The sequence below is a fragment of the Thamnophis sirtalis genome, unplaced genomic scaffold (assembly GCF_051295495.1).
Source record: "Thamnophis sirtalis isolate CommonGarterSnake01/CBP01778 unplaced genomic scaffold, rThaSir2_p1.2 scaffold_5, whole genome shotgun sequence".
Lineage (NCBI taxonomy): Eukaryota > Metazoa > Chordata > Lepidosauria > Squamata > Natricidae > Thamnophis > Thamnophis sirtalis.
The window spans coordinates 9,890,687-9,918,538 of record NW_028261385.1 but is presented as its reverse complement, the minus strand read 5'-3'; the positions used below and the strand labels follow the sequence as shown (position 1 = coordinate 9,918,538).

The window sequence follows — 27,852 nt, the reverse complement described above, 5'->3', positions numbered from 1 at the left end:
GGTAGAGATATGCTCATCTGTTATTTGGGGTTGGCTGTACTTCTGGTTTAACATTGATGAGCAGAAAAAACAACTACCTGTTTATAAACAACAACAACAACAAAACACTTAGCTCATGACAGACAGTCTTGTAGGCTGCATTCTTTACTGTGTTATAAGAGACCTTGTGGTCTCTGAGCTTAGTTGTTTTCCTGCAGACATTTCACTATCCAACTAGGTTACATCATCAGTACTGGAAGGGAGTGGGGTTTGTGGGGGAGAGGAGGAGGAGGAGGAGGAGGAGGAGGAGGAGGAGGGGAGGAGGAGGAGGGGAGGAGGAGGAGGAGGAGAGGTGGGAGGTGGGTGTGGGGTCTTTGGTGCTCTCTGAGCTTGGTTATTTTCTTGCAGAGATTTCATTACACAAACTAGCTAACATCCTCACTGCTAATAATGAGTCAGTTTGCTTTTTGTTTACATGTATGTTCACTCTACGTTAGTATTCATAGCACTCATGATGTTGCTTATTTGGGTAGCTAACTCTTCCCCTTCTCCTCCTCCTCCTTCACCCACCCTTCTAGCTCTGATGATGTTACCTTTTTGGGTAAAGAAACATCTGCAAGGAAACCACCAAACTCAAAGTGTACCAAGGACCCCACAATTCTCTTCTTGTTGACCCCTCGCCCTTCTTTGTGGCAGCCCCTGAGATGCTGGCGTTCCTGGAGTTTATATATTTTCCCCCCTTGTTCCTTTCCTCCCTCCCTCTCTTCCTTTACTTTTGAGCCTTTTAATATCTTTTCACCCTTCTCCAGTCTACTCGTACAAAGTCTCCGTTTTCACGGGTGATATTTACGGCGCTGGAACGGATGCAAATGTATTCCTAACCATCTATGGAGACTTGGGCGATACCGGCGAGAGAAAACTAAGGAAGTCTGAAACAAATACCAACAAGTTTGAAAGAGGACAGGTACTGGTGAAACGGTTCTCTTTTCCTGGCTGCAGTGCTGGTTTCCAACGGGCTCATTAATTCCTGCATTTTACATCTCACTTTTCTTTCTGGATTTTAAGTGTCAGGGTAGTGATTTAAGAGCTGACCAGCTGCTACGATGATGCACTGATGCACTGATGCTGGGAATGAATCAGCAAGGTTTTTGGCTATTATCCCTTTAAGAGCCTGTATAATAATAAGAGGCCTGTTAGGGCATCTCTCTGTGTCTCTGTCTCTCTCTCTCTGTCTCTCTCTGTCACTCTGTCTGTCTCTGTCTCTCTGTCTCTGCCTCTTTCTCTCTGTCTCTCTCTCTCTCTGTCACTCTGCCTCTGTCTCTGTCTCTGTCTCTCTGTCTCTGTCTCTGTCTCTCTCTGTCACTCTGTCTGTCTCTGTCTCTCTGTCTCTGTCTCTTTCTCTCTGTCTCTCTGTCTCTGTCTCTCTCTGTCTGTCTCTGTCTCTGTCTCTGTCTCTGTCTCTTTCTCTCTGTTTCTCTCTCTCTCTCTCTCTCTCTGTCTCTCTCTCTGTCTCTCTCTGTCTCTCTCTGTCACTCTGTCTCTCTGTCTCTCTGTCTCTGTCTCTGTCTCTGTCTCTGTCTCTCTCTGTCTCTGTCTCTGTCTCTCTCTCTGTGTTTCTCTCTGTCACTCTGTCTCTGTCTCTCTGTCTCTCTGTCTCTCTGTCTCTCTGTCTCTCTCTCTTTCTGTCACTCTGTCTTTGTCTCTCTGTCTCTCTCTCTCTCTCTCTGTCTCTCTGTCACTCTGTCTGTCTCTGTCTCTCTGTCTGTCTCTCTGTCTCTGTCTCTTTCTCTCTGTTTCTCTCTCTCTGTCACTCTGTCTCTCTGTCTCTCTCTGTCTCTTCCTGCTGTAATTGCTGCTTGTTTGCCCTCTGCCTATAATACATGTATGTAGTATCTTCTATCTTTTGTAGATAAAAAACACTATTTATTACAAACCTCTGTTTGCTGTTACTGCTCCTGGGTTGTCTCACGTAGTAAAGCTGCGTGCACTCTGACATTAAAGTATTCTATGTAGAATGCCCTCCTCCAAGTTAATGGGTGAAGGTTGGGCTAAGAGACTTTGAATGGTCCTAAGTCACCCAGTAAGTTTCCATTGCTGAGGGTGGATTTGAACCCAGTTCTCCCTGAGGGAAGAAATGCCCAACTTTTTTCCAACATGCCATCCAAATTGAGCGTGTAAGTAAATACAGGTAGTCCTCGACTTACGACCATTTGTTTAGTGACTGTTTGAAATTACAACGGCTCTAAAAAAATGATTTACGTCCCCTTTTCACACTTACAACTGCATCCCCATGGTCACATGATCAAAATCTGGGCACTTGGCAACTGAAATATATCTGTGATGGTTGCAGTGTCTTCTTTTACAACCTTCTGACAAGGGAAGCCAGATTCACTTAACAACCACGTTACAAACTCTGGTTGTAAAATGAGGCAAAGTTCATTTTACAACTGTCTTAAGAACAGAAGTTCTTAATTTTACAGATGGTGCCAAGGTCGACAGCTTCCATTGTGAAGATGTCTTCCTGTGGCAATTATGGTCGTGGTAATTATGGTCCTGTGGTAATTATGGTCGTAAGTCTGAGGACTACCTGTGTTCTTCAGATGGGTTTAAAACGTATGTATATTCCAAAGTTTCCAGACAGGAAGGAGGGCCATTATAAATCCTGGAGGTTTTTAAGAAGAGATTGGACAACCATTTGTCTGAAATGGTATAGATATGGTCTCCTGCCTGAGCAGGGGGTTGGACTAGAAGACCTCCAAGCCCCCTTCCAACTATGTCATCCTGCTTATATAACAAATGCTCTTTTAAAGACCAACCAAGAATTTCTCTTCTATCTGCCACAGGAAGACATCTTCACAATGGAAGCTGTCGACCTTGGCACCATCTGTAAAATCAAGATACGCCATGACAACACTCTGCCCAGGCCAGACTGGTACTTGGAAAAAGTTGAGATCCTGAACGACGCCACGGACAGCCTCTACCTATTTGAGTGTGAACGCTGGCTGTCAAGAAAAAAGGAGGATCTAAGCATTGAGCGAATCCTTTGGGAAAAAGTAAATCTCGATATTGGAAGGCTTTCTACCTTTCCTAAATTTTAGAGCAGCGGTGGGATTCAGCCGGTTCGCACCACTTCAGGAGAACCGTTTCTGAGCAGTTTGGTGAACTGGTTGTTGGAAGAAATCACTGGGGTGGAGAACCGGTTGTTAAATTATTTGAATCCCACCATTGTTTGAGAGAGAGGGAGAGGGAGAGGGAGAGGGAGGGAGAGGGAGAGAGGGAGGGAGGGAGGGAGGGATGGAGGGAGGGAGGGGGAGAGAGAGAGAGAGAGAGAGAGAGAGAGAGAGAGAGAAACACATTTTTCCCCCAGAGAGTCAAAGATAGATTAAAAGAGGCTGCCTCCAGAAGTTGTGGGTGCTCCATCACTAGAGATTTTTAAGAAGAGACTGGACAGCCTCTTGTCTGAAATGGTATAGGGCCGTGATGACGAACCTATGGCAAGCGTGCCACAGGTGGCAACTGGAGCCATTTGTTAGGGCACCCGAGGTGTTGCCCTGTCAGCTCCAGCAGTCATATGCGTGCTGACCAGCTGACTTTGACCTTCGTTTAAGGCTGTTTTTCACCCTCCAGAGGCTTCAGGAGGCTTCCCTGAAGGCTCCGGAGGGCAAAAAACGGCCCTACGAGCAAACCGGAAGTCCCTCCCAACTTGGTTATTCTGTCTTCGCTACTTTATAATCATGTGAAGCTGTCCCACTTCCGTCCCTGAACTTCCGGTTTGCCCCTAGGGCCAGTTTTTCACACTCCGGAGGCTTCAGGGAAGCTCCTGAAGCCTCCGGAGGTCCTCCAGGAGGGCGTGGGAGGCTGTTTTCACCCTTCCCAGGCTCCTAGAAAGCCTCCAGAACCTGGAGAGGGCAAAAAAAGAGAGATGGGTTGTCACAAAGAGGAGCGGGTCAACTTATTTTCCAAAAGGGCAGGAGAAGAACAATGGTTGGGAACTAATCAAGGAGAGAAGCAACTTGGAATTAAGGAGAAACTTCCTAACAGTGAGGACAATTAACCAGAGGAACAGAAGTTGCCTCCAGAAGTTGTGGGTGCTCCATCACTGGAGGTTCTTAAGAAGAGACTGGACTTGTTTCAAATGGTATAGCACTGTGATGGCGGACCTATGGTATGTGTGCCACAGGTGGTATGGGCATGCACCTCCTGCCAGCCAGCTGATTTTTGGGTCTCTGCTGCACACGTGGGAAACGTGTGCGCATTCGTGGGAGGGTGTGTACATGCATGGTGGGTGGGTGAGTACGCGGGAGTGTGCCCTCCCCCCGTGGCCCGTTTTTGGTTCCAGGAGGCTTCAGGGAGGCCTGCTAGGCCCCAAAAGGGGCATGGGGGAGTCGTGCCCAATGCTCTGGGGGTAGGGGAAGCTGGGGGGGGTCATTTGTGCATGTGCAGGGTTGGGGCACATTGCATTGTGGGTGTGGACAGGCGCTATGGCACACATGCACGCGATTTCAGCACGCGAGAAGAAAAGGGTTAGCCATCACTGGTATAGCATCTCCTACTTGAGCAGGGAGCTGGACTAGAAGAACTCCAAGGTCCCTTCCATGTCTATTCTGATTGATTGAAGGATTCTTAGAAAATGACGATAAATCGGGTGCAGACATTAAATGAACTGTTACAAATCGAGTCCTGCCTGGCTGTAGAAGCTTCAGGAGATTCACAGAAATGCCAGTCATGAGGTTTTCTTGGTTCTGATCAACCAGTTGGAGCTATTTTCTTATAACCCAGAGAATTTTATCTTCTTTTTTTTAAAAAAAATATTTTTATTAACAAACATGTAAAATACACACACACACACAAAAATTAGACGTACACCACATTTATACAATACAGTGCGAACAGGACCTTCCTGTTTTTTATAATAGCAATCATCAATCGATACCGCTCACCTTATATTATTTCCCCTTCTATTGTATTTCATTTAGATGTCACCATTCTTAACCCTCCTATTTTACTCGTAACTATTATTTTTGAGTGTGGTTATATTCTTTCATTTGATTCTCGTTTCTTTCCTCCATCCACCTACACCATTTATCCCATATCTGGTAGAATTCTGATTCTTCCTTTCCCTGGATTTCTTTAGTTAGTTTGTCCATTTCTTATTTTTTGGCAATTAATCTCGACATCTGTTAAAACATAATCTTTGAGGAGCCCTTTCACGTCTGGTAAAAATACAGCTGGAGTGAAGTTCTGGGTTTCTGGTGCAAGCAGGCTTACGATAGATAAAAAACATATGGGAAGTCAGATATTTCGCAAACGGTGTACTTTTGACTCCCTGAAAAATTGTATTTTTTTATCTCCAGCCTATCAGTCCTACAATGGTGTCCTAGGGAAAATGAAATTTAAGACATGGAGCTTTTGATGGAGCACTTGAGTTTCCGGGATGGATGGAGAAGCCCTTCTAGTTTGGGAAAGCAAGTTTATATCAAAGATCAAAGTCACCTTCTTGGATATAATTAACGTTGAAAAGAAGAAGAAAAAAGAAAATAACGTCCCCTAAAAGCATTTTCACTTTTTTAAAAAAGTAGAGGGGAGGGAAGGAGGTGGGGGGAGGGAACTTGAGGCCTATCAACATCCAGATTGCATCTTGTAGTAGGTGCCAAATTTGATGTTTGTTTGTTTGTTTATTTCTTTTAAACTATTTTGGGGGGAGAGAAAAGGGAGACAATGGCATACTGTCAAGCAAAAAGCCAGCTTCAGGATAACAGAATTAGAAGGCAGCTTTGTAACTGGTTGACAAACTGCATTCAACACGTAGTCTTCATGGAAATGCATCTGTATGGAGAGACGTAAACAGTGAGTTACCCCGAGATCAGGGGACAGAAGGGGAATTTATCAAATTTGCAGATGATACCGTAATTAACCAGTGGAACAGGCTGCCTCCAGAAGTTGTGGGTGCTCCCTCACTAGAGATTTTTAAGAAGAGACTGGACAGCCTCTTGTCTGAAACGGTATAGGGCCGTGATGACGAACCTATGGCAAGCGTGCCACAGGTGGCGCGTGGAGCCATTTGTTAGGGCACGCGAGGTGTTGCCCTGTCAGCTCCAGCAGGCATGTGCGTGTGCTGACCAGCTGACTTTGACCTTCATTTAAGGCTGTTTTTCACCCTCCAGAGGCTTCAGGAGGCTTCCTTGAAGGCTCCGGAGGGCAAAAAACGGCCTTACGAGCAAACCGGAAGTCTCTTCCAACCTGGTTATTCTGTCTTCGCTACTTTATAATCATGTGAAGCTTTCCCACTTCCATCCCTGAACTTCCGGTTTGCCCTTAAGGCCGGTTTTTCACACTTCAGAGGCTTCAGGGAAGCTGCGAAAGCCTCTGGAGGTCCTCCAGGAGGGCGTGGGAGGCTGTTTTCGCCCTTCCCAGGCTCCTAGAAAGCCTCTGGAACCCGGAGAGGGCAAAAAATGTGTTCCAAAAGCAAGAGGGTCATGGTGGTCACGCGGGGAGTGTTTGGTGGTGTCGCGTGCATAGCATTATGGGTGTGGGCTTTTGGCAAGTGATCCCAAAAAGGTCAGTCTTCACTGCTAGAGGGTTTCCTGCTTGAATAGGGGGTTGGACTAGAAGACCTCCAAGGTCCCTTCCGACTTGGTTTTCTGTCTTCGCTACTTTAGAATCACGTGAAGCTTTCCCACCTCACACGATTATTAACGCACCCATTTTATCTTCATTTTCTAAGAAGAACCCTTCAATCAATTAGAACAGAGCTGGAAGGTTCTATTCTATTGAGGCGGTGCAGTGGTTAGCGTGTAGGCTACTTCAGCTGACTCCTAGCTGCAGTTCGGCAGTTCGAATCCCACCAGGCTCAAGGTTGACTCAGCCTTCCATCCTTCCGATGTGGGTAAAAGGAGGACCAAGTTTGTTGGGGGCAAGAGGCTGACTCTGGAAACCGTTTAGAGAGGGCTGTAAAAGCGCTGTGAAGCGGTATATAAGTATAAGTGATATTGCTATTGTTAGTTTAATCCCCTGCTCAAGCAGGAGACCGTATACCATTCAGACAGTCTCTTCTTAAAAAACATCCAATGATGGAGCATCCCCAATTTCTGGAGACAAGTTGTTCCAATGGTTAATCATCCTCCCTGTTTAGGCAGTTTCTCCTTAATTCTTTTGGTTGCTTCTCTCCTTGGTTAGTTTCCATCCATTGTTTCCTGTCTTTCTTTCTGGTGCTTTGGAAAATAAATTGACCCCCTCCTCTTTGTGGCAGCCTCTCAAATACTGGAATACTGCTATCATGTCTCCCCAAGTCCTTCTTTTCTCTAGACTAGCCAGTCACTGCAACCGTTCCAATGAAGCCTAATTAATTTCCCCCTTCTAAAGGCAATGAATAATAGAAACTTAGTAAGCTAGCTCCCACTGGATTCTTCTAAGATACTGGTATTAAATACAACACCATCTGACTTGTCTCTGCAGTCTTTCCATTTGCCCCTGTGTTAATATATATACGTGTTTCCCCGGTAATGTGCAATTAAAACATTACTTTGCCTTATAAAGCAAATCCTTGCAAATCAACCCCATTTTTCCTCAACTGCCATACAAGGTTTTCCTGGGCGAAAGGACAAACGCCGCCTATTAATTTGGAGCCTGTTAATTAATCCGCATACTAGATTTTGAATTCCAATTAGCTCCTCTTTTTGTTTCCTGGTTGGGATTCCAAAAGCTTGCCTTTTCACTCCTGCATGTGATGGGAAGGAACTGGAAACAGGACATTCGTCAAGGAATGGATGGAGTCGTGGAGGGACAGGAAGCAGGGCATTTTTCACGGAAGAAAGATTTAAGATTGCAGGATGAAGCTAAGTGCAAAGCTGCAGATGGGCTGTGTATAGTTAGAGAGTGGTGCTAAAATGTTGATTTTATTTTAGAATTAGAATAGAATTAGAAGGGATCTTGAAGTTCTTCTAGTCCAACCCCAGGCTTAGGCAGGAAACCCTACACCACAAACAAATAGACAAATAATACAATAGCAGAGTTGGAAGGGACCTTGGAGGTCTTCTAGTCCACCCCCCTGCCTAGGAAGGAAACCCTATACCATTTCAGACAGATGGCTATCCAACAGCTTCTTTAAAACTTCCAGTGTTGGAGCATTCACAACTTCTGGAGGCAAGTTGTTCCACTGATTAATTGTGGTAACTGTCAGGAAATTCCTCCTTAGTTCTAAGTTGCTTCTCTCCTTGATTAGTTTCCACCCATTGCTTCTTGTTCTACTCTCAGGTGCTTTTGAGAATAGCTTGATTCCCTCTTCTTTGTGGCAGCCCCTGAGATATTGGAAGACTGCTATCATGTCCCCTAATCATCTTTGCTGATCTTTGCACTCTTTCTAGAGTCTCCACATCTTTTCTACGGTTCACCGACAAAAGGGCGCCCGACAAAAGGGCGCCCGACGAAACCGCGGTGACAAAACTGCGAGTTCTAAACCGCGCCGACGAATGAGCACTGAAGTGCGCCGACAACTCTAATCCTAAACCTAACCCTAACCCTAACCCTAACCCTAACCCTAAACCTAAACCTAACCCTAAACCTGACCCTGACCCTGACCCTGACCCTGACCCTGACCCTGACCCTGACCCTGACCCTAACCCTAACCCTAACCCTAACCCTTATCTTAACTTAAATCGTGCTTCTGTCGGTGCGCTGTTGTTGGCGCGCTGTGGTCGGCGTGTTGATGATGTCGCAGTTTTCACGCCGCGCTTTTGTCGTGCGCGCATTTGTCGCGTCATGCTTTTCTACATTGTGGCGACCAAAACTGGATGCTGTATTCCAAGTGTGACCTTACCAAGGCATTATAAAGTGGTATTAACACTTCACGTGATCTTGATTCTCTCCCTCTGTTTATGCAGCCTAGGACTGTGTTGGCTTTTGTGGCAGCTGCTGCACACGGCTGGCTCATATTTAAATGATTGTCCACTAGGACTCCAAGATCCCTCTCACAGTTACTACGATTGAGCAAGTTACTACTATTTTGTTTATATTGAATGGTGAATTGTGTAGAATTGGGTGGTATATCCGTGTTTAATTTATTAAGGGTAGTGCCCAAAATTAGAATAGAATAGAAAGGTTAGGGTTAGGGTATTGGTCAATCAGGTGCTCAAACAAATAGGAAGTGCCTAGTTGTTACATTTGGAATTAAAACATAGAACATGTACACTTTCTTGTTTGCCTATGAAGATGCTTCGCTGCTCATCGCTGCTTCTTCAGCTTCTTGGGTGAGAAGTGAAACGTCTTCAAAGAAAAAAAAGCAGAAAGTCCAGCTGCCTCTTGAAAAAACACCTTTGGGAGAACCATGACCTGGATGACCGAGAATCTCCACAGACATGATAACAGAGTTGGAAGGGACCTTGGAGGTCTTCTAATCCAGTGGTCACCAACTGGTGGTCCATAGACCACTGGTGGTCCACAAGAAAATTTTGGTAGTCTGCAGAAAAAAATATTTGCATTTTTTATTTTATTTTTTGCACTAAAACTACGGCCCCTGGGCCAGATACGTGCAATGAACGCTTGTGTTGCTGCCGAGAGTCTCCCCCTTTGGAGTCTTTTTGTGTGGGTCGGAGGGGGGCAGAAATCCCGACTTGGGGTCTGCTTCAACCTCCTGGTGCGGGGCTTTGGGTGAAGGCTGGAGGGAAGTGCCGCTGGTGGCAAAGAGCCGGAGGACCTCGTTCCAGTGGGACTGCATCATGGCCTGGAACTGGCTGACCATCTCAGCCTACTGAGCCTCCAGGCACTGACACCTGGCCTTGCACTCCAACAGGTGTTCCCTCTGCTTGGAAAGCCTGTGCTCGTAGTCCTCAGTGAGTTGCTTCTGCTGAGCCTCCTTCTTGGTCAGATCGAATTTGAACTGAGCTGTTTTGCCAACTCTTTCTCATGGTGGCTGCTTAGCTCCAACAACTGCTTCCTGTTGGGGCCCTAACGAGTCTGGGCGGGTGAGGAGTATAACAATTACTTCATATATGATTTTTTTTTTAAATCAAGAGGGTCTTTAACTGTCAGAACAGCCTATCCAACCAGGGCATTCAGGTTAACAGCTGTAGAATTAATCCGTTTATCATCCTGAAAAATCTGTAAAAGAGGCTCAGTGGATGGAGAGAGGAAGGGGGAAATTGTTTAAGGTCACTTTGTAAACCTGGGGCTGAATGAGATTTTGAACCAGAAATTCCTTCCAGTCCCCAAAATTAAAAAAAATATTCAGCAATACAATATTCTTTGGAGATAGGAAATCTCTCCTGACTCAGGAAGAAAACAGGTATGTCAGGATAATGATGATTTAAAGCTGACCAGCCAATGTAAGGCTGATGCTACTGTAAAGCTGATGAAATGTAAGGCTGATGCAATGAAGATGAATCAGCATTGGTATAGCCAGTTTAAGACTATGAAGGGGTCCATGCAAGACTTTACCACTTTAAGAGATGACTATATAAAGGAGGCCATAAGAGGGCGTATCTCTCTCTCCTCGTGTATCTCTCTCCTTGTGTCTGGTATCCATTGCTAAGTTCTCCATGTAAGGTTAAGAAGAAGATTGATTACTTGTCAGGTATTTGCTACCACTTACCATATTTTACGGAGTATAAGATGCACCGGAGTATAAGACAAACCAAAGTTTTAAACAGACAAATTAAAAAAAAGTTTTTGCACTCTGCAAACCTCCCAAAAATGACCCATTTTTCGTGAAAACGGGCTCGTTTTTTTGTTTAAAAAAAGGGCATAAATAGCCTTTTGGAGGCTTATAGAGTGCTCCTGGGGGAGGGTGGCAAAAACGAGCAAAAACGGCCTGTTTTTTTGTGAAAATGGGCCCATTTTTTGTCAAAAAAAAGGACATGGATAGCTTTAGGAGTCTTATAGAGTGCTCCTGGGGGCTGAAGGGGGCAAAATTGAGCAAAAAATGACCTGTTTTTTTTGCTCATTTCTGCCCTCCCCAGCCCCCAGGAGCTCTCTGGAAGCCTCCTAAAAGCTATGCATGGCCATTTTGGTGAAGGGGGCGGGGTTTCGGGAGGCAAAAATGCTGTATTCGGTGTATAAGATGCACCCAGATTTTCAGCCTCTTTTTTGAGGGAAAAAGGTGCGTCTTATACTCTGAAAAATACGGCATATGTCTGTATAAGTTGTATATATGTATCAGGGAAAAGGGCGGCCTATAAAACTCAATAAAATGACTATATATATATATATATATATATATATATATATATATATATATATATCTATATCTATATCTATATCTATATCTATATCTATATCTATATCTATATCTATATCTATATCTATATCTATATCTATATCTATATCTATATCTATATCTATATCTATATCTATATCTATATCTATATCTATATCTATATCTATATCTATATCTATATCTATATCTATATCTATATCTATATATATATATATATCTATATATATCTATATCTATCTATCTATCTATCTATCTATCTATCTATCTATCTATCTATCTATCTATCTATCTATCTATCTATCTATCTATCTATCTATCTATATATATACACACTTAAAGTCACAACCCCTGGTATGCCCAAGTATGGGAGGAAGGTCACACTTCCACTCTCTGTCATTAGGCTCGTCACAAGAGACCATCCAGACAGAAACCCAATATTTTTTACTGTTGCCTTTTTGTTACATTTGCTATATTTGCCTGGGAGGCAATGGAGCACAGGTTCGATTCCCAAACTTGGGTATGGCTAGCTGATGACAGCTAAATAGCTTGAAATAGATCTATACTAGTCTCCCTTTATTTATTTATCAGCATAAATATAGCATATATATATATATATATATATATATATATATATATATATATATATATATATATATATATATATATATATATATATATATATATATATATATATATATATATATATATATATATATAAACTGCTGTTAAATGTCTTAAGTCTCTGTGTGCTGTGTTTTGCCCCTAATAGTAGTCACGCTGCAAACGCTCTGACAAAGTGCAAGTATTGGTGTTCCTTCATGTATGTGTGCTCTCTTGTTAGAACTACGATCCTGACAGCCTGAGCGTAGGAAACGCATCCTTGAACCGAGACAATCTAAAGGAGAAGAAGTCCAGCAGCTCTGCACTCGATGGGTCACGTAAGAAAGTAATACTGTGTGGAGAAAGCAGGGGATAAGACTCTTCCAGGCTTGTATCCAGACTCAGCAAAACCTCTCCATTGTATCTTGATGAAGTTATGGATCAGTGTTTTTCAAACTTGGCACGCTGGCTGCAGTTGAAATCCACACATCTTAAACTTTCTTGTTTTTCTTTGAAGACATTTCGCTTCTCATCCAGGAAGCTTCTGCAGCTCAGACTGGATGGTGGGGAATGGAAGGATTTACACTCTTTGCAGACAGCTGGTCATTTGCATCCTTTTAGAGAGTCATTCAGGCCTCTTGGAGGTTTATCTGTGTCCTCAGGGTCACCTGAGTGGCGTGACCCGACAAATGCATGCTCGACTAAAGTGCGCCGACGAAACCGCGGCGACGTCATCAACGCACCCACAACAGCGCACCGACAACAGCACACTAACAGAAGCGCGATTTAAGTTAAGGTAAGGGTTAGGTTCAGGGTTAATTTTAGGGTTAGGTTTAGGGTTAGGTTCAGGATTAGGTTCAGGGTTAGGGTTAGGGTTAGAGTTAGGGTTAGGGTTAGGTTTAGGGTTAGGTTTAGGGTTAGGTTTAGGGTTAGGTTTAGGGTTAGGGTTAGGTTTAGGGTTAGGTTCAGGGTTAGGTTCAGGGTTAGGTTTAGGGTTAGGTTTAGGGTTAGGTTTAGGGTTAGGTTTAGGGTTAGGTTCAGTGTTAATTTTAGGGTTAGGTTTAGGGTTAGGTTCAGGGTTAGGTTCAGGGTTAGGTTTAGGGTTAGGTTTAGGGTTAGGTTCAGGGTTAGGTTTAGGTTTAAGTTAGAGTTAGGGTTAGGTTTAGGATTAGGGTTAGGGTTAGGGTTAGGTTCAGGGTTAGGTTCAGGGTTAGGTTCAGGGTTAGGTTTAGGGTTAGGGTTAGGGTTAGTGTTAGGGTTAGGTTCAGGGTTAGGTTCAGGGTTAGGTTTAGGTTTAGGGTTAGGTTTAGGGTTAGGTTCAGGATTAGGTTCAGGGTTAGGTTTAGGTTTAGGATTAGGGTTAGGTTTAGGGTTAGGTTTACAGCGCGCTTCGGTTGGCGCGCTGTTGTTGGCGTGCTTCAGCGCTCATTCGTCGGCGCGGTTTAGAACTCGTGGTTCTGTCATTGCGGTTTAGTTGGGAGCACTTTTGTTGGTCGCCCTTTTGTCGGTGAACCCCTGAGTGGTGCAAATGGTTGTGGAGCTGTCAACACTAAAGTGATGTGTGCTAATAAATTGTTCTTTGAGAAATTTGCCTGCCTCAGAGTTCTCTGTGTTATAGGTGCATTACTTGCAACCCTGACAGGAGCCTTCTTAGAACTGCTGAAAGGACTCTGTTGTAGACTGGAGATAGATGATGCCGTATCCCTCCCCCTTTGTTGAGAGAGGGCTGTTCAATTTTGACATACTGTATTTTTCGGAGTATAAGACGCACTGGAGTATAAGACACACCAAGATTTTGAAGGGGCAAATTTTTTAAAAAAGTGTTTGCACTCTGCAGACCTCCCAAAAACAGGCTGGTTTTTTGTTGAAAAAAGGGCATGAATAGCCTTTAGGAGGCTTGTAGAGTACTCCTGGGGGCTGCCCCCCAAATGAGCAAAAAATGCCCCACTTTTCACAAAAACAGGCCAATTTTTTGTCCAAAAAGGGCATGCATAGCCTTTAGGAGGCTTGTAAAATGCTCCTGGGGGGTACCCCCCCCAATGAGCAAAAAATGGCCCATTTTTCATGAAAATGGGCCTGTTTTTTGTCCAAAAAGAGGGCATGAATAGCCTTTAGGAGGCTTATAGAGTGGTCCTGGGGGTTGGGGGGGCAAAATGTAGCAAAGATTGGCTCATTTTTCCCTTAATGCTGCCCTCCCCAGCCCCCAGGAGCACTCTGAAAGCCTACTAGAGGCTATGCATGGCAATTTTGGTGAAGTGGGTGGGGTTTTGGGAGGCAAAAATGCTGTATTCAGTGTATAAGATGCATCCAGATTTTTAGCTTCTTTTTTTTTGAGGGGAAAAAGGTGTGTCATATACTCCGAAAAATACAGTAGATGGCCTCTTTGACTGCTCTTTCAAACCAGCTGTCATCTCTGTCCGAAATGTGGACAAAGCAGTTCCAAGAAGGCTCATTTGCACCATTCAGGTGACCCTGAGGACACAGATAAACCTCTCAAGTGGCCTCAATGACTCTCTAAAAGGATGCAAATGACCAGCTGTCTGTAAGGAATATAAATCCTTCCATTCTCTACCATCCAGTCAGAGCTGAAGAAGCTTCTTGGATGAGAAGGGAAACGTCTTCAAAGAAAAAACAGAAAACCCAGTTGCCTCTTGAAAAAGCACCTTTGGACAACCGCGAGCTGGATGACTGAGAACCTTCATAGACACACAGCTTAAAGTTGCCAAGTTTCAAAACACTGGTTTAGACTGTTTCACAAACATTTCAGTAGGTCTTTGACAATTCACCATGGCCAACTGCCCGCAGCCAACACATCATGGCCAATTGGCCGCAGCAAACTCATTATGGTCAATTGGCCACAGCCAACTCATCATGGTCAATTGACCATAGCCAACTCACCATGGCCATCTGGCCGCAGCCAATTCATCATGGTCAATTGGCCACAGCCAACTCACCATGGCCAACTGGCTGCAGCCAACTCACCATGGCCAATTGGCCGCAGTAAAGTCACCATGGGACACCTTGCTACAGGACAAGAGTTACATTAATATCAAAGAAATGGTGGAACAGAATCTTTCAAAAAAATGATGCGATAGGAAGGATAAAACAAAATGTGAATGACAAAAAAATTATATATTTTTAAATTTTTATTTTAAATAATTAAATTGGGTTTTCAGATTGCCCTGTGGAGAGGCTAGTTGTTCTTGGGTGAGTTGGCCGTGGCAAATGGGCCCATTGCGATTTTAATAGCTTCAGGCTATGCTAAGCATGATTGGGGAGGACAAGGATCCCAGTAAATGCCATAGTAACAAAATCTGGAAAGTCATTTAGGCAACAATATTGGAGACAGAACTGTGGTTTCCTGCCATTTTTGTTTGTTTCCTATGTGGGGATCGATCCTATAACTTTTGTCTGTGCTTCAACCACTGAACAGAAGGAAGCCACGTGGCTAGCCTCTGGCCATTGTCAGAAGATGCTCCAAGGGTCTCACACAGGTAGTCCTCGACTTACGACTACAATTGAGCTGAAAATTTCCACTGCTAAACAAGACAGTGGTTAAGTGAGCTCTGCCCCATTTCACGACCTTTCTCGCCCCAGTGGTTAAGTGAATCACAGCAGTCGTGACGTTAGTACAGTGGTGGGTTTCAAAAATTGTTCGAACCTACTCTGTGGGTGTGGCTTCCTTTGTGGGAGTGGCTTGCCACCCATGTGACCAGATATGAAGATGCCGACGACACTTGTCAGAACCACCTTAAATTACCTCACACACAGCACTGGCATGCATACGAATAGGATGTAAACTTGTTTTTTAAAAGGCATCTTTGGTTTGCGTTAAAACAACTTCAACACACGCAATGTTCTGATTGCACCACAAACACAGTAGTCATCCTTACCTTTCACAGAGGCACTGAGTTTTATAAATAGGAGCATGATAGTGTAGAATAATCCTATCCAAGGACCAGTGGTGGGTTTCAAAATTTTTTGGAACTTCTTCTGTAGGTGTGGCCTGCTTTCCGGGTCCACTGGTGGAACCTTTTCTAACCGGTTCGGTAGATTTGATGAACCGGTTCTACCGAATAGGTGCCAACTGGTAGGAACCCACCTCTGCGTTAGTAGCACGGTTGTTAAGCGAATCTGGCTTTCCCGTTGACTTTGCTCGTCAGAAGGCCGCCAAGGGGGGATCACATGACCCTGCAACCCTCATAAAATATGAACCAGTTGCCAATTTTTGATCACACGACCATGGGGATGCTGCAACGGTCGTACGTGTGAAAAACGGTCATCAGTCACTTTTGTCAGTGCTGTTGTAACTCGTAACGGTCGCTAAATGAGTGGCTGTAAGTTCAGGAGAACCTCTACAACCTCATGGCCTAACGTCCTTTACGCTAGTGTTAGCTAGGGAGCAGGAATTAAAATGGAGGCCTTTCGATGCCCCCTCCTCAATCTCATTGGCGTGATGAGATTGTCTTTCTTTTCAGTCATTCCTTACCACGTCCTCCTCATCACCGGGAAGGAATACGACTCGAGCACCAGCAGCCGAGTTTTCATCATCATCAAGGGTCCTCAGGAAAACTCTACCGGACACATGTGGCTCGATCTCCCGGAAGGGAAAACCCAGTTTGCAGAGTCTTCTGTGGAGAAATTCTCCGTTGAGGGAGTCGATGTGGGCGAGGTCAGAAAAATTGAGGTATGCCATGGGACTGACAAGAGCGACCAGTTAATTCCTTAAGCTCAGCGTTGCCTAAAAAGAGACCGAGAAATTGCAGGCCTCCAGAATTTGTGGGTGCTCTCCAGTGGTGGGATTCAAATAATTTAACAACCGGTTCTCTGCCCTAATGACCAGTTGGGTAGACGGGACTCAGTGGTCATGTGACCATGTGAGTGTGGCCAACTCAACGTCACTCACATCGATGGGCGCTGCTTTGCCTTAGCTGTTACAATGTAATCAGGGTTAACCGGAGAGGCAGTTTCTGTAAGCAGGGCAATAAAGATCAGGCTAGAAACAACACCAGAATGTTTCCTTCCTGCCTTCCTTACAGGATTAGCCCTGTGAAGTGGGGGAAAAAACAAAATGAGATTTCTTCCAACAACCGGTTCTCCGAACTGCTTAGAAAGTTACCAACCGGTTCTCCCGGATAGGTGCGAACCGGCTGAATCCCACCACGGGTGCTCTATCACTGTAGGTGTCAGCCTCTGTTTTGCTGCTTGCTTTTCGGCTGCCATTGAAACGGGGAGGGTGGGCATGGTATTTGGGTGAGGGAAATAATTCTGTACAGGAGGACTGTTATTGGGGGTTGTTCTCACCATTCGTTTGCACATGTGGAAGGAGGGGAGTTTCCCGCCAAGGCCAACTGTCCGGCATTCCAACCTGATGATGATTTTTGAAGATGTCTCCCACCTGACAGTTGTGGAAATATACGATTGGACTATGGACTGGGGTACCAAGGGGGGGGAATGAATCATGTATTGATATCTAATGCTTTCACGCTCTTTTGCTCAGATCCAGCTTTGCTTAGCTTCTCATTACTTATATTTTTATTATCAAAATTTTATTTATTATCAAAATTTTATTTATTATCAAAATTTATATGCCGCCCAATCCCGAAGGACTCCGGGCGTAAAAGTACTCTTAATTCTGCAAAATGGAGTTGAGTGGTTTCTTTCTTGGTTATTAAGCGAAGGGGCTGTGACAGTAGTTATTTTTTTTCAAAAGTGAGGTTTTTTTTCCCATTATTTTGTTGAGCAAAGTACATAGTAGATAGCATCAGGGGTGGGATTCAGCCAGTTCGGACTGGTTCGGGCAAACCGGGTGCTAATTTTACATCTGGTTCACCGAACTGGTAGTTGCGAGGCTGGCCCTGCCCACCCTCCCCTCCCAGGAGTCTCCATGTGGCCCGTTTTGGATGCCAGGTAAGTTCAGGGCCTGTGCGGAGGCTCTGGGAGGGCGAAAAATGTGTCTCCTGGAAGTTCCAGAAGTCTGGAAACAAGCTTATTTCCAGGCCTCCAGAGCCCAGGGGAGGCTGTTTTCGCCCTCCCGGAGGCTCAAGGAAAGCCTCTGGAGCCTGGGGTGGGCGAAAACACTCCCCCCCATGGTGCAGGAGGCTGAGTAAGCCACACCCACCATGGCCAAACCCACCCAGCAACTGGGCAGAGAACCAGGGAAAGCCAGTTTATGCTATAATCTAGTGCAGTGTTTCTCAACCTTGGCAACTTGAAGATGTCTGGACTTCAACTCCCAGAATTCCCCAGCCAGCATTCGCTGGCTGGGGAATTCTGGGACTTGGAGTCCAGACATCTTCAAGTTGCCAAGGTTGAGCAACACTGATCTAGTGCAATGATGGTGAGCCTATGGCAGGCGTGTCAGCTGTGGCACACGGAGTGAGGATATGCGAGCTGTCTCCCAGCTCAGCACATGAACGCCTGCCCCCCACCGACCAGCTGATTTTCGGGTCTCTGACATACATGCGGGAAATGCACGTGCATGCATGGGGGGGCATGCACAAATGCACGAGGGCAGGGGTAGTGCGACGCGCCCCTTCCACCATACTCCATTTTTGGTACCAAAAGGCTTCAGGGTGGGCCTCTGGGGGAGGCCTTTTTCGCCCCCCTGGAGGCTCAAGGAAACACCCCACCCCGCCATGGTGTGTGTGTGTGTTTTGCTTGCACATGTGTGTGGGCGGGTCACGGGCACATTATGGGTAGGGCACACAGCAGTGGTGGGTTTCAAAAAATTTTCGAACCTACTCTGTGGGTGTGGCCTCCTTTGTGGGAGTGGCTTGCCGGCCATGTGACCTGGTGGGAGTGGCTTGCTGGCCATGTGTTTTCTTTCTTTCTTTCTTTCTTTCTTTCTTTCTTTCTTTCTTTCTCTCTCTCTCTCTCTCTCTCTCTCTCTCTCTCTCTCTCTCTCTCCTTCCTTTTGTCTCTCTGTCCCTTTTTCCTTTTTTTCTTTCATTTCTCTCTCACTTTTTCTTTCTTTTTTCTTTATTTATTTCTTCCTTTCTTTCTCTTTCTCTCTCTGTGTGAGTCTGTCTGTCTGTTTGTGTGTATATGTGTGTCAGTGGTGGGTTGCTTTCCGGGTCCACTGGTGGAACCTCTTCTAACCGGCTCGGTAGATTTGATGAACCGGTTCTACCGAATAGGTGCGAACTGGTAGGAACCCACCTCTGGCACACAGGCACAAAAAGATCAGCCATCACTGATCTCGTGTTTCTCAATTTGGCGGCTTTAAAATGTGTGGACTTCAATTCCCAGAATTCCCCAGCCAGCCAGTTCTGGGGGTCGAAGTCCGCAGAACATTGCCAAGATTTAGAATCACTACTACAAACTATTTGTTACAAGTCCTTTAATTGCCTGGCCAAAAATTATTTGGGATGTTTTGCACGAGGCACTTCTCCTTCCATCATTCTTTTTCCATTTTCTTTCTTTTGTTGTTGTTGTTTTGAAAAGAGGGGGGAAAAAGAAACCTTTGACAAAAAAAATATATTCATAAATGGCCCACAGTGAGAAACGCTTCATGTGTAATTTTCTTGCTCAACATGGAAATTGTTTTCACAGCTTCTCTTGAGACACCTCGTACAGGAGGGCATTAATCACGGCTCATAAGCAATGTGCAGTGATCAGAAGTCACAAGGCAGGAGTCTTTATGTAACAAATGGTCAGAGGGACAGCTTTCACCCAAACCGTCTCTTGCCTCATCTCAAAGTTCCTATTTGTCTTTTTTCTCAAGATGGTTTGTTGCAATGGTCCATAAATGGAGAAGGGTCTTACCCCAGGGGTGAATTTCAGGAGGTTCTGACAGGTTCTGGAGAACCAGTAGCGGAAATTTTGAGTAGTTCGGAGAACCGGCAAATGCCGTCTCTGGCTAGAGCCAGAATAGGGTGGGAATGGGGATTTTGCAGTATCTTTCCCCTACAGAGGGGTGGGAATGGAGATTTTGCAATATCCTTTTTCCCAGGAGTAATTCGCATTTTTTTCCTGCAATTTAATGGGTTTATATGCCGCCCAATCCCAGGGGACTCAGGGCGGCTTACAAATACGAATGAAATAAAATAACACAGAGGGGAAGAATACAAACAATACAAACAGTTTAAAAACACAACATGCATCCGGTTTAATTGTGGGTTGAATCAGCAACCCCAGGCCTGCCGGAACAGCCAGGTTTTGGTGGCTTTTTGGAAGGGTGGGGAGGGTCCGGATCTCTGCTGGTAGCTCGTTCCACAGAGCCAGAGCAGCTACAGAAAAGGCTCTCCCCTGAGTGGTCGCCAGCTGGCATTGACCAGCCGACGGCACCCGGAGGAGGCCTAACCTGTGAGTTCTTATCGGACGTTGGGAGGTGTGTAGCAGGAGACGGTCTCTCAGATATCCAGGTCCAGTGCCTTGTAGGGCTTTAAAGGTAATCACCAGCACTTTGTAGCGCGTCCGGAGACTAATAGGAAGCCAGTGCAGCTCGCGGAGGATAGGTGTAACACGGGTGTACCGAGGTATACCTGATATCGCTCGCCCATCTGCATTCTGGACCAACTGCAGTCTCCGAACACTCTTCAAGGGCAGCCCCATGTAGAGTGCGTTGCAGTAGTCGAGCCTTGAGGTGATGATGAGGGCATGAGTGACCATTTGAAGTGCTTCCCGGTCCAGATAGGGTCGCAACTGGTGCACCAGGCGAACCTGGGCAAAAGCTCCCCTGGTCACAGCCGACAAATGATGTTCTAAAGTCAACTGCGGATCCAGGAGGACACCCAAGTTGCGAGCCCTCTCTGAGGGGTATAAGCTTTTACCCCCCCCCCCCCCAGGCTAATAGATGGAAAATCCAGACTATCCTTGGGAGGAAACATCAAAAGCCATTCGGTCTTGTCAGTGGGGAGGGCATGGGGATTTTATAGTATCCTTCCCCTGGAGTGGAGTGGGGATGGAGATTTTGCACTATCCTTTTCCGCAGGAGTGGGGTGGGAATGGAGATTTTGCAATATCCTTCTCCCTGGAGTTGGGAGGGCATGGGGATTTTGCAGCATCCTTCCCCTGCCATGCCTACCAAGCCACACCCACAGAACCAGTAGTAAAAAATATTGAATTTCACCACTGTCCTCCCCGCTCCCAAACCCTGGAGGTATGGCTCTGAGTCGATCCACAAATTACCATTAAATAATCATATTTTACATAAAAGAATGTAGCAATTATCAAATACACGGGGAGTGATCTAATTACCTCCATTAATCTAAATGTAAGTAATAATTTAATTCAAATTAGGTCTAGCTCCTGTTCCACCTAATCTTTAGAGCATGCTTCTAGACAGGGGTGGGTTTCTCGCCCCGTTCCAACCGGTTCGGTTGGAACGGGGCCGGTGGCGTCCTCGTGCACGTGCGCAGTGCACGCATGCGTACTAGCGCCTGTGCGATGCTCCAGCTGCTCCTGGAGGATCGTGCAGGCGCTGTATGCATTCTGCGCATGCGTGGAAGCGCAGAACTCGTCAAAACCGGGTAAGAAACGCGGGCGGGCGGGTGGATCCTTCGGTGTTCCCGGAAGTTACTTATTTCCGGGTTCGCCGACCAACCAGTTCGCGGGGACCGCCGCGAACCGCCTGAAACCCACCTAGAGTGGGTTCAATGATAATCAACAAAACTGCTCTTGCAGCATAGGTGCCACTTCCTATTAGCTTCTTCCACCATTTATCCTTAAACTAGCTGCTAACCTGGCATTGCCCGGGTATATATTTATCCCCATCCTGTATTAGACAGGAATGGCGATGTCAAGTGGCAATGGAAGTGCAGAATGGGGCTGCCCTCCCTCCTTCCATGAACGTCGCTACAATTCCCGAAGAGGCGATGGCAGGAGCAACTTCTCCCTGAGCCCTGATTCCGGCGACAATTAAATTAGTTAAAAATGTTTTCCCTGTGCCCCCAGAAGCGTAATTTCTAAGGTTGGATTTTCCCCCTTACCAGAGGGAGCCCCCTTGAGGAGGAATGTAAAGCCGTTACCATGGCAACTCCGCTGCGCTGTACAGTAGAAGCCACTTAAGGCAGTTCAGTAGAAGCCATTTTAAGGCAAAGCAGGCTGTATCTTAACAGAACACCTACTCCGAGGTGTGTTAGGGGTGTCTTACCTCCCACAGTATTTTTTTCCAGAGAATAAGTCAACTGTGTACCAAGTTTGGTTGAAATTGCTCAAGACATTCCGAGTTACGCTGGTACACACACACACAAGCACACACACACACACAGCCATTTTTATATTTATAGATAGTAGATCTTTCCAACTTTTCCACCTTGTGGGGAGGCGGGGGGCTGTGAGTGGCAGGCGTACAAGCATGAATGGCGCTTCACATGCAAGTATAAGCACCCTCTGCTCGTGAGTGGAGCTCACACAAGTGTAAGGGCCCATTGCTCATGAGAGCGGAGCTTCTTGCACAAGCACAAGGGCCCACCACTTGCAAGAGTGGAGTTTTGCGCAGGCACTTGCCCTTGGTTTGTGTTGCCCGGTTTCAAACCACGGCCCTGTAGTAGTAGCCTATGGTCCATGAGTTGGGGACACCTGCAGTAGATAGCAACATATGGGGAGTTCATGACTTACCACCATCCCTTTAGTAATTGTTCAAAATTACTACAGTACTGAAAAAAGTAACTTGTATGTATGACCATTCTTCCTCCTCCTCCTCCTCCTCCTCCTCCTCTTTCTTTCCTTCTTCTTCTTCTTCTTCTTCTTCTTCTTCTTCTTCCTCCTCCTCCTCCTCCTCACTCTTTCTTCCTTCTTCTTAGTCTTCCTCTTCTTCTTTTTCTCCTTTCTCCTCCTCCCTCCTCCTCCTTCATCTTCTCCTCCTCCCTCTTTCTTCCTTCTTCCTCTTCTTCTTTTTCTCCTTCCTCCTTCCTTCTCCCCCTCCCTCTTTCTTCTTCCTCTTCCTCTTCCTCCTCCTCTTCCTCCTCCTCCTCCTCTTCCTCCTCCTCCTCTTCTTCTTCTTCTTCCTCTTTCTCCTCCTCTTCTTTCTTCTTCTTTCTTCTCCTCCTCCTCCTCCTCTCCTCCTCCTCCTCCTTCTCTTTCTCCTCCTCCTGTTCTTCTTTCTTCTTCTTTCTTCTGCTTCTCCTCCTCCTCCTCTCCTCCTCCTCCTTCTCGTGCTGTTGCTGGGAATTTAAGAAATAGACTCTGCCTGTGTTACATAACCGTAGCTCATCCTTATACACAAATTTTGCTTCTTTTACCAATTAGGTGCATCTTTGGAGGCAGGATTTAAAACAGCAAAACTGTGTTTTGCCTTACCTAAATCCTCAGACCCAGAAAAAACCCGGCTTCGCCTCCATTTAATTAAACTGTGCCTGACTGTTTTACAGCCTGACAAGGCTAAACAGGGTTAGCAAAAATAAATAAAACGAAAGAGATTTTGGTTTACATGTAAATATATTTCATTATAAAACCCAAGGGGAGAATGTTAACGCTTTCTTCTGCTGCGCTGACAGGAGTTTGACGTGCCAGCTTTTTCAGGCTAACAAGAGATTCAGCCCCGAATTTTGACATTATTCCAAGGGGATTAGTGACTTCCCTGATGCAAGGAACATGAAGGTTGAACCTTCCGTGTAAAATATAATTTATCTAGCTTGGCGGGAAAGATTTAAGCCTGGAAAGTCCACAGTAAAAGCTTTCAAGAGTTCTGCTTCAGTGTAGGCCTGAACCTGTCCTTTTGGGTCATTTAGTCAAAATGAAGAGTTTTTGGGATACTGCCTTCCGGAATCTAGGCCATGCTAAGATCTCACCATCTTCTAAAAATAGGACGAAGTCAAATAAAATCAGGCTGTTGAGCTCAGAACCAAATCTGAAGTGCTATTTTTCTTAATCTGTATATATTTGGTTCCACCACAAATCCGCGGTAGACTAAAGCGCGCTCGACGAAAGCACGTACGTGACGTCATCGCAGCGCGACGAAAACATCGCGCTGTGAGCAGTAAATTTAAAGCGAAAACCTTATCTTAACCCCCCCAAACCTAACCTTAAACCTAACCCTAAGCCTAACCCTTAACCTAACCCTAAACCTAACCCTAAACCTAACCCTTAACCTAATGCTAAACCTAACACTAACACTTAACCTCACCCTAACCCTAACCCTAACGCTTAACATGACCCTAAACCTAACCCTAACCCTGAACCTAACCCTGAACCTAACCCTAAACCTAACCCTGAACCTAACCCTAACCCTAACCCTTACCTTTATGTGAATCGGCTTGCTTTAATTTTATTTTAATTTTAATTTAATTTATTTTTAATTTTTTTCGTCGTGCTGCTGATGACCTCACGTACGCGCTTTGATCGGGCGCGCTTTAGTGGACCGCGGTTTTGACGGGTCACGATATATTTAATGTGCCACAGAACTGTTCAGATAGTCCTCGACTTACAACCATGCGTTTAATGACCACTTGAAGGTACAACGGTACCGGGGAAAAAAAGTGACTTAGGAACATTTTTCACACTTTCAGAGCCTCTGGGGCACAGTGGTTAGAGTGCAGTACTGCCGGCTACTTCTGCTGACTGCCAGGTGCCAGCAGTTTGGCAGTTCGATCCTGACCAGCTCAAGGTTGACTCAGCCTCCCATCCTTCCGAGGTCGGTAAAATGAGGACCCAGATTGTTGGGGGCAAGAGGCTAACTTTGTAAACTGTTTAGGGAAGGCTGTGAAGCCCGTGGCACGACAAAACCGCAGTCCACTAAAGCGCGCCCGATTAAAGCGCGTAACTGACGTCATCAGCAGCGCGACAAATAAAATTAAAAATAAATTAAATTAAAATTAAAATAAAATTAAAGCAAGCCGATTCACATAAAGGTAAGGGTTAGGTTAAGGGTTAGCGTTAGGTTTAGCGTTAGGTTAAGGGTTAGGTTTAGGGTTAGGGTTAGGGTTAGGTTTAGGTTTGGGGGGGTTAGGTTTAGATTTACGCGTTAATTTTAAGTTTACCGCTCACAGCGTGCTGTTTTCGTTGCACTGTGATGACGTCACGTACACGCTTTCGTCGAGCGCGCTTTAGTCTACCGCGGTTTTGTGGTGGAACTGTGAAGCCACCACTGTGAAGCACAGTGGTGGGTTGCAGGCGGTACGTCCCGATATGAGTGTGCCGGAGCCTGCCCGGAGCACCGGGTACCGTTCTGGTACAGTGCTCCGGAGGGCCCACTCACCCACCTGAGCTCCTTACCTGTCCTTTAAGCCTTTGGCGCTTCCGCGCATGGGCATGGCACGTACGGCACCTGCGCAATGCTCCGCCAAGTAGCTGGAGTGTCACGGAGGCATCAAAAGCAGGTAAGACACATGCACGTGCTGCGCGCATCCATGTGGGCGACGCCGGACCCGTCCCAACCGTACCCATTGGAACAGGATCCGGAACTCACCACTGGTGAAGCAGTATATAAACCTGCTATTGCTATTGTTATTGTAACTATTGCAGCATCCCCATGGTCCTGTAATGAAAATTCGGATGCTTGGCAACTGACTCATATTTACGACGGTTGCAGGTGATCCGGGATCACCTTTTGCGACCTTCTGACTTGGGGAAGCCAGATTCATTTAACAACCATGTGACTAACTTAACCGCAGCAACGATTCACTTAACAACCAAGAAAGGTCGTAAAATAGGGCAAAATTCCCTTAGCAAACACCTCACTTAGCAACAGACATCTTGGGCTCAGTTGAGGTCATAAGTCGAGGACTGCCTGCATTCCATTTGCAGGTGGACTTTTGTTTCCCCTATTTTTTTTTTAATCCTTCCAAATGCATTAGCTATATTTTAGCTTTAGCTTACAGTACAGTACATTTTTTTTCTGTATTTGGTAACTCAGAATGGCAGGAAACTGTGTTGCTGTCATTTAGCAGCACAGAGCAAGACCCAGAAGCTGCAAAAAAAATAATAATGTGGTTTTTTTTAAAAAAAAGAAACCAATGCAGTCTGCCCACCTTTTATAAAATAGGTTAGGAAAAAGCAAGACATTTCAAAGTACGCTCACAAAGCCCGGGCAAAGAAAAAAGGACGGGTTCCAGAGACTGTCAAAATATATAATATTTTCTTTTTTTTGCTTTATTTCTGCCACAGTTCAAGAATTTGAGCATCAGCATTTTCCCCCAGGTGATTATCTCTAATTTTTTTGCAGCTGTGCAGGTATTAGCAGGGAAATAACACCCTTCCATAGCCGGTTAGAATGAAACAATCAAGTCATCCAGTGCTGGGTTTCAAAAATTGTTCGAACCTACTCTGTGGGTGTGGCCTCCTTTGTGGGAGTGGCTTGCCGCCCATGTGACCGGATGGGAGTGGCTTGCCGGCCATGTGACCGGATATGAAGATGCCACCGACACTTGTCAGAACCACCTTAAATTACCTCACACACAGCACTGGCTTGCATAAGAATATGATGTAAACTTCTTTTTTAAAAGGCATCTTTGGTTTGCGTTAAAACAACTTCAATACACGCAATGTTCTGATTGCACCACAAACGCAGTAGTCATCCTTACCTTTCACAGAGGCACTGAGGTTTATAAATATGAGCATGATAGTGTATAATAATCATATCCAAGGACCAGTGGTGGGTTTCAAACAATTTCGGAACCTCTTCTGTAGGTGTGGCCTGCTTTCCGGGTCCACTGGTGGAACCTCTTCTAACCGGTTCGGTAGATTTGACGAACCAGTTCTACCGAATAGGTGCGAACTGGTAGGAACCCACCTCTGAAGTCATCATTTAAAAAAAAAAAAACCCATGCAGGATGGAAGACAGATGTGAGTTTCTTGCTTTAAATAAAGTGGTTTCCTTTTGGAGGGGAGGGAGAGGGCTTATTAAAATGTTGAAAACTAGACGGGCAGTAATCTTTTCATCAGGCTTGAAAAAGGCAATAGTGTTTTTGCTAATAATGAACTTTTGCTTTGAACAGGATTTACAGCCATTCCTTATTTACAGAAGCAGTTTATTAGAACTGACTGGGAATGGTTATACTGATAAGGATACACCCATGATTAATCTTTCAAGTAATTTAATAGGGATACATGCTGAATTCTGCAGGAAGCTGCTTTGTCTTAAAAAAAAACACGTTTCTCCTTTTCTCATCCAGGGAAACATAATATTCTGCTTTTTTTAATATTTCCTAGAATATTTCATTCTTCAAGGAGAGCGGGTGGGTGCTAACTTCCTATAGTATTGAACCTTTCAGGATTAAGATCTATTGTGCTAGTTCAAACATTAAAGATCAATATTAACACTGATGATGTTATCTACAATAATGCAATAGCAGAGTTGGAAGGGACCTTGGAGGTCTTCTAGTCCACCCCCCTGCCTAGGAAGGAAACCCTATACCGTTTCAGACAGATGGCTATCCAACATCTTCTTAAAAACTTCCAGTGTTGGGGCATTCACAACTTCTGGAGGCAAGCTGTTCCACTGATTAATTGTTCTAACTGTCAGGAAATTTCTCCTCAGTTCTAAATTGCTTCTCTCCTTGATTAGTTTCCACTCATTGCTTCTTGTTCTACCCTCAGGGGCCCTGGAGAATAGCTTGACTCCCTCTTCTTTGTGGCAACCTCTGAGATATTGGAAGACTGCTATCATGTCTCCCCTAGTCCTTCTTTTCATTAAACTAGACATACCCAGTTCCTGCAACCGTTCTTCATATGTTTTAGTCTCCATCCCCTAATCCTCTTTGTTGCTCTTCTCTGCACTCTTTCCAGAGTCTCCACATCTTTTCTACATCGTGGTGACCAAAACTGAATTCAGTATTCCAAGTGTGGCCTTACCATTGCATTATAAAGTGGTATTAACCCTTTGCCTGATCTTAATTCTATCCCTCTGTCAATGCAGCCTAGAACTGTGTTGACATTTTTGGCAGCTGCTGCACACGGCTGGCTCCTATTTAAATGGTTGTCCACTAGGACTCCAAGATCCCTCTCACAGTTACTACTATTGAGCAAGGTACCACCTATACTGTACCTGTGCATTTCGTTTTTCTTGCCTAAATGTAGAACCTTACTCTTTATACCGTTGAATTTCATTTTATTAGATAGTGCCCAATGTTCAAGTTTGTCAAGATCCTTCTGTATCTTTAGCCTATCTTCTGAAGTGTTGG

The 27,852-nt window shown here is 45.2% G+C and overlaps 1 protein-coding gene across 1 annotated transcript in view; it reads left to right on the top strand.

The window, feature by feature from the left end:
- The window catches only part of LOC106555762 (lipoxygenase homology domain-containing protein 1), a 218,295-nt gene that overhangs the window by 149,068 nt on the left and 41,375 nt on the right, over positions 1–27,852 (top strand). Inside the window, exons 30-33 of the mRNA XM_087715353.1 lie at positions 789–943; positions 2,823–3,032; positions 12,030–12,126; positions 16,267–16,475. Of these exons, the coding sequence (XP_087571479.1) occupies positions 789–943; positions 2,823–3,032; positions 12,030–12,126; positions 16,267–16,475 (671 nt within the window). The remainder of the gene's footprint in view (positions 1–788; positions 944–2,822; positions 3,033–12,029; positions 12,127–16,266; positions 16,476–27,852) is intronic.